This window comes from Vidua chalybeata, chromosome 10 (assembly GCF_026979565.1).
Source record: "Vidua chalybeata isolate OUT-0048 chromosome 10, bVidCha1 merged haplotype, whole genome shotgun sequence".
Lineage (NCBI taxonomy): Eukaryota > Metazoa > Chordata > Aves > Passeriformes > Viduidae > Vidua > Vidua chalybeata.
Genome location: NC_071539.1, coordinates 21,474,231 through 21,480,734, shown reverse-complemented (window position 1 = coordinate 21,480,734; position 6,504 = coordinate 21,474,231). Strand labels below are relative to the sequence as shown.

The 6,504-nt window shown below is 59.0% G+C and overlaps 1 protein-coding gene across 1 annotated transcript; it reads left to right on the top strand.

Moving 5' to 3' along the window:
• Positions 1 to 551: 551 nt before the first annotated feature.
• On the top strand, positions 552 to 4,981 carry NRROS (negative regulator of reactive oxygen species). The gene is made up of 4 exons (XM_053952202.1): positions 552 to 682; positions 1,392 to 1,502; positions 1,951 to 2,074; positions 2,309 to 4,981. Exons 3-4 carry the CDS (start codon positions 1,967 to 1,969, stop codon positions 4,265 to 4,267), a joined length of 2,067 nt encoding a protein of 688 aa, XP_053808177.1. The 5' UTR covers positions 552 to 682; positions 1,392 to 1,502; positions 1,951 to 1,966; the 3' UTR covers positions 4,268 to 4,981.
• The last annotated feature ends 1,523 nt before the right edge of the window (positions 4,982 to 6,504 follow it).

The window sequence follows — 6,504 nt, the reverse complement described above, 5'->3', positions numbered from 1 at the left end:
TTACTGGAGACTCAACATCTGGGACATGTCCAGCCTTGGCTTGGGATGCAACAGGAAATAACAGCACCTTCTTCCCCCACAGGATGCACATCCCTTGGCTCCTGTCAAACCCCTGAGCTTGGAGGCAAGAGGGGTCTGGAGGGACACAGAGGGAATAGGTGCCATGCAGGGGTGGCATTTCTCCATCCTGCAGGAGCGATGGCATGGCTGTGCAGGGCAGAACCACCCCCGGTCACCACCTCTGTGAGCTGAAACCTCAAGCTGGGGGTTCTGCTGCTGGAGCTGTGCAGAGGAGTCGCCATGCAAGGCTTGTTCCCAGTGCTGGCTTGTCCCCAGGGGCTGTGTGACGGCCTGTACCCCTCGCTGCCTGTGGGCCCCGTGGTTCCTCCTTGCCGTGTGTGAGTGCATGACCCGGGCTGGGAGTGCTGCGAGCAGTAAAGCGAGAGCCGGGCCGCGCTCGCTGCCTCCATGTGACTGCAGTTTCCGTTGGCTCCTTCCGCAAAGGCTATATTGGTGCTCAGCGAGAGGGCGGGTGGCACACGGCCCCGGCGGGTGGCACACAGACCCCCTGGGTGGCACACGGACCCCGTGGACACCCCTAGCCCTGTCCCCAGGACCCCTCTGAGCGCGGCTGAGGGGCTGCAGCATGGACCGTGCCAAAGCCCACGCGCTGTTCCACGCGGTGAGTAACTGCCCCCCGATACCTGTGCTGGGGGAAACACCACGGGGGCTCCCTGTGCCAGTCTGGGGACCCGTGCTGGCTGTGTGTCACTAGCACCCATGCTCGAAGAGCTGTGGCTGTGTGGGCCCATGCCAGGGTTGGTGTGAGGGGCTGGGAGCACGCTGGGAGCTCCCAGAGCTCTTGGATGTGGGCTCTGGTGTAGGGCTGTGGGCAAGGGTTTCCTGCTGGGGCTGCTGGCTCCTCTCCTGGCTGGACAGGTGCCATCCCACCAGCTCCAGGGAGCACTGGGAGGATGGAGGTGCTCCTGGCGTTGGAAGAAGCCGAGAAAGATTGAGCTGGGTGAAGGAAAGTGGGAGCTTCTACAGAGGGGTTCAGGAGCCAGAATCAAAACTGGTGTTCTTTGGGTGCAGCCAGGACCAAGGTCCAGGACAGCAGGGTCCCTCTCCTGCCACTGTGCCTGGGTATGAGTTGCTGCTGGACTCCAAGGACGTGAGAGGGCAAAAGGTGCTGTGTGTCAGTTGCAGCCTGGGGAAAGGGGACTACCTCTCCATCTCCCCCAGCATAATAAATCCTGCTTTGATAAAGCACCAGCTCAACACTTTGGCTGTCCAAAGGAAGGAGACAGCCCAGGACATGCCCTGCTCCCTCTGTGCTGCGAGGCTCTGGCTACCTGGGCTGCCCAAAATAACCCTGTTTCTCCTTCATGCAGTGGCAGGTGTGAAAGTGCCGTGTGTCAAACACTCACCGAGCCCTCACTGCTCATTTGCCTGAGTTTCAGCTTTTCCCCAGATGCAAATGCCGTCAGCTCCGGTCCCACCAGGTCAGTAATGGGGCAGCTCCTGCTGGAGAGCCTCTGCTTCCCTGGAAGGGCCCCCAGCAGGGATGGACACTGGGGGGACTTGGTGGGGGTTGGTTGGTGTCCCCTGGGGGACTGTTTGGTGCCAAGAAGGGGCATACAAGCCCAGCTGGGCTGACACCCTGCTCGAAGGATGCAGCTCAATGGCCTTCACGAGCAGCTGTGCAGCAGTGACGGTGCCTTCCCCTGTGCGTTGAGACTGAGCTGCCACCCCCGTCCCTGCTCTTCCCCTGCCTTCCAGGCTCAAACTGGGATAGCCCCACGAGGGCTTCTGCTGGGGTGGGTGGGCTCAGTGCCAAAGCCCTGTGCCCCTTCTTCCATGGGCAGCTCCTGGTAGCCCAGATCACCTGGGCCTTTTGGGGTGAACAGTTTGCAGCTTCTGACCTCCTCACCTGTGCCTCCCTCTCCACAGGAGTGCCGCCACTGAGATGGAGGCCCCGCTCCCTGGTCTCTCCCTGCTTCTTCTCCTCCTGGCAGTGGGATGGGGAAGCGGGATGGATGCAGCCTGGGCACCATCTCCTGGGGGCTGTGAGCTTGTAAGTCCTCTCTTGTGAACCCTCACCCCTCTGAGTGCTTGGTCCTGCCTGGCAAAGCCCAGGCAGCTCAGCATCTCCAGACCTTCTCCATCCCAGCCACTGGCTTGGAGTGGACTGGTGTGCCAAGGCTACATCCAAAGAGCTGCCTCCTCCCCCCTTACTGTGCTCCCCAGACTTCTCCCTCTTCATCTCCTGTCCCCCATGGTGGTGTGATATATTCTCATCTTCCTTCAGGTGCAGAGCATCATGGACTGCACTGGCAGATGGCTGAGTTCCATCCCAGTAAACCTTCGAGGCGATACTGAGGAGCTGTTTCTTGATGACAACACTATCCAGGTCCTGGGCAATGCCTCTCTGCTCCTGTATCACCAGCTCTGGCATCTCAGCTTGACCAGGAACCGGCTGGAGCTCATTGAGCCCGGTGCCTTCCTCAGCAGCCAAGGCCTGGAGGTGCTCTCCTTGACAGACAACCTGCTCTTCACCAACTACTCGCTGACAGCCGCTGCCCTTTCTGCTCTGCCGGCCTTGAGGATGCTGGATCTGGCTGGAAACCAGCTCAGGGAGGACATGGTATCAGTTTTAGTCTCAAACCTCTCTTCCTTGGAGTCCCTGTCTGTGGCCAGGAACATCATCATGAGGTTGGACTCATCCATCTTCACAAACCTGACAGAGCTGCTGGAGCTGAACCTGGAGAAGAACTACATCTTTGAGATTGACAATGCTTTTGAAGGGCTGCAGAGGCTGCAGAGGCTCAACATAGCTTACAACTACCTCCCGTGTCTGGTGGGGTTTGGCCTGACCCAGCTCAGGGTGCTCAATGTCAGCAACAATGTCATTGAGTGGTTTCTGACCCTGGAAATCGATGACCTCTTTGAGCTGGAGGTGCTGGACCTGTCCCACAACCGCCTCCTGTTCTTCCCTGTGCTGCCCCGGAGGAGCAAGCTGCACTCCTTGCTGCTGCAGGACAACAGGATGAGCTTCTACCAGCGTCTCCCCAACGGCACCTCCCTGGCCAACGTCACCATGCAGTTCCTGATCATTGATGGCAACTCCACCAACATCACAACGGTCAGGCTCTGGGACGAGCTCTGCCACAGCAACCTCTCCTCCCTGCGCCTCCTAGACATGAGCCAGAACGAGGTCTGGGGTCTGCCAGATGATTTCCTGGCCCAGATGCCTGCCCTGACCCACCTGAAGCTCAACCAGAACTGCCTGGAGGCATTTCACCTGTCAGAGGAGGACCCCTTGGCCATGCTGACAGAGCTGGACCTCAGCCAGAACCAGCTGGTGGAGCTGGGGGTGAAGGTGGGCGTTGGGGACATCCTGCCCAGCTTGCAGCTCTTCAACCTCAGCACCAACAGGCTGCAGGCTCTTCCTCCCGGGATTTTCACCCACACCAGGAAGATCACTACCCTGGACCTCAGCCGCAACCGGGTTCACCTCTGTCCCCAGCCAGGTGAGGCCGAGAGTCTCGCCTGCGTGGACATCAGGGGCGTGGAGACCTTGACCCATCTCTCCTTGGCCGGCTGTGGTCTGCAGGGCATGGGCGGCCGCCCCTTCCAGGGGACATCGCTGATTCATCTGGACCTCTCTGACAACCGCCAGGCGCTGTCTGGGGACCTGGGGTGGCTGCAGGACCTTGTCCTGACACTGCAGGTGCTGTCTCTGAGGAACACCAGCCTCTCTTCCACCGCCGTGGACTTCTCTGCCCTGAACAGCCTCGTGCGCTTGGACCTCTCCGGGAATTCCTTGGCTGCGTTCCCCACCTCGCTGGGCACGCTGAGGCTGCGCAGCCTGGACCTGCGGGACAACTGCCTCCCGGCGCTGCCGCTGGACGTGGTGCAGGTGCCGCTGGGGAGGAGCCTGCGGGAGATCTACCTCAGCCGAAACCCCTACAACTGCTGCACGCTGGGCTGGTGGGACGCCCTGCAGCAGGCTGAGGGGCTGCGCGTCCCCGACGGGCGGGAGGTGACCTGCAGCCACGGCTCCCGCGCGCTGAGCCCCGGCGCGCTGCCCGAGCCCGTCCTGCGCAGCTGCCGATGGCAGACGGCCGACCTGGCGCTGCTCTACCTGGTGCTGGCTCTGCCCACCGGCCTGACGCTCCTGGTGGCCTTCGTCGTCATCTTCCTCATGCTCAAGGAGAAGCTGCTGAAAATGGTGAAAACCCGGTGTGGCATGTCCAGCCCTTACTAATGGCTGAGGAAGAGGAAGGGCTTGGGAATAGTCAATAATAGGAGGTGGTCAGGAGTACAGGTGATAACCCCTCTGAGGTGGTCAAGATGGAAACCTGATGGATGCAGGACAGGAGGTGCTGGGAGAGCTGCCATTCCTGCCCTAACAGTACCCAAAGGGTGAGGGCTGTGTCTGGTGATGGAGCGCTGGGAATCCTCAAGGAACGTGTCTTCAGCAGAAACCTTCAGCTGGGGTTGGTGAGAGCTGAGTGGACACGACATCAAACATTCCTTGGCTGAAAGGACGGGTTGCCCAGAAAATCTGAGGATGCCCCATCCGTGGAAGTGTTCAAGGCCAGGCTGGAGTGGGCTTGGAGCAATCTGATCTAGAGGAAGGTGTTGTAACCAGATGGGTTTTTAAAGTCCCTTCCAAGCCAGACCATTCTGGGATTCTGTGACAATTTTCTCCAGCACTGCTTTCCCCCCCACACCTTCCGGCAGTTCCTTTTATTTATTCCCACCTGTAGCCAATTCAAAATCTCTTCCAGATCTGCAACCAGCCTCCACAAAGTGCCCCAGGCTGGAGCAAACATCACCTGGGCACCGTGGAAAGCTCAGTAGCGACAGCTTTCCACACTGCTCTTGCCAGCACTGCCAAACTCGCAGGCAACCCTGATCATGCAACATGTGTGTGTACTGATAAAGACAGGCGTTGTCAGCAGGGCTGAAAGACACATTTTGGGGTGTTGTTTCTTCACTAAGTCACAGTTTGGGTTAGTAAAGTCCATTAGAAACAGCCCAAGTCGCAACAATATCAATTGAAAAGCAGGAGAGTAAATTACATGCCTCGGCGATATTTTATCATGGATTTATGTTTCTCCAGTGACTGCTGGATTAAACATACAAAGGACGCAAGAGAAATCCTTCCTCCTTGTTGTGCAAGCCCCGCTCCTGCGGGCGGCCGCTCCAGCAGTGCCCGGGGGTTTCCTTCACCCAGCTCTGCTCCCAGCAGCTCTGCCTCTCCCAGGGCAGCAAGCACTACCTGGGGAAGTGCTGCTCTGTTCCTCGGGGGTCACTGAGGCGAAAGGAGAAGTGATGGTGGTTTGTGCTAACTCAAAAGCCCTTCTGAGAACTGGAGTGGCTTTATTCCTGTGGCACTGTTGGGATTTTTCTAGTGAAATGTGTTTAATGGGAACAGGGCACAGGGAAGTGTGCAGCAGCGTTGGAGTGGTAATTCTGGGGGCTTATCCTTTCCTGGGTGTGGGCGGGCTCAGTCGGTGATGTGGGGCGTGCCCGGGATCAAGCCCAGTGGAGTTGTGGAGGAAGATGCCCAGGAGTGGCCTGAAGCCGGGAGGATGCCGGGGATGGTGCAGGCAGGGGGAGCCGAGGCTGGGAGCAGGGCAAACCCGCCCCAGGCACGGGTGTGGGACTGGGGTCATGGGGGAGACTGGCGTGGCTGGTGGCTGTGCAAGGCTGGAAAATGGATGGGTCAGACCCTGCTAGACCAGCCAGCAGCTCCACTGGGGCTGAGTGCAGTACAGGCTCTGGAAACCCATCTGTCAGATCTGGCTCGGAAATGACCGCTTTCCGCCCCAATTTTAGACTGAAATAGCCAAAACCAAAGCAGGCCCCAACTGGGGAATCCCTCAGCCTATTTCAACCCTTCTTCTGCCCGTAAGCTGCACCCTGGGGGACAGCAGTGACCTATAAATACATCCCAGCACTGTCCCCCAGCTGCATTCCAGCATCTCCCCACCAGCAGGGTGAGCGGGTGCCCCTGCGAGCTCCCCTCTCCCTGGGGCTGGGGCTGGGCTTGGAGGGGGACGCATGTCCTTCCCCACCTCCACAGCCAATGCTGCTGCTCCATCCGGCGTGGGGTGCAGGGTGCAGCTGTGGGAGAACACACAGGGAGGAACCCAGGCACCTGGCACTGTCCAGGGCATGGATAAAAAGGAGGGATTCTTAATTGTATGGAGCTGATGGGCATACTCAACATTCCCTGATCACGGCGCCTGGAAAGCCATGGCTCACCTGGAGCTGTGATGTGAATGGGATGTTGGGCAGCAAGAGGAGATTCCACTTTCTGAGGTGTCCTTACAAAGCTGCTCTCACTGTCTTTGCAAGGCCATGGTGATCAGGGAAGGTCCTTGGTGACTGGAGAACCCAAGGGTCTCACCCAGCTTCAGTAATGGCCAAAAGGCCATCCTAGAGAGCAACAGGGCAGTCACCTTTATCGGAGCAGTGCGACCCCCCTGCGCG

What these genes read in the sequence shown, in the direction of transcription:
- NRROS (XM_053952202.1), top strand. Translation starts at nt 1,967, where the DNA reads ATGGAGGCCCCGCTCCCTGGTCTCTCCCTGCTTCTTCTCCTCCTGGCA. An exon ending in CTCCTGGGGGCTGTGAGCTT is followed by an intron (nt 2,075 to 2,308) that starts GTAAGTCCTCTC and finishes ATCTTCCTTCAG; the next exon opens with GTGCAGAGCATCATGGACTG.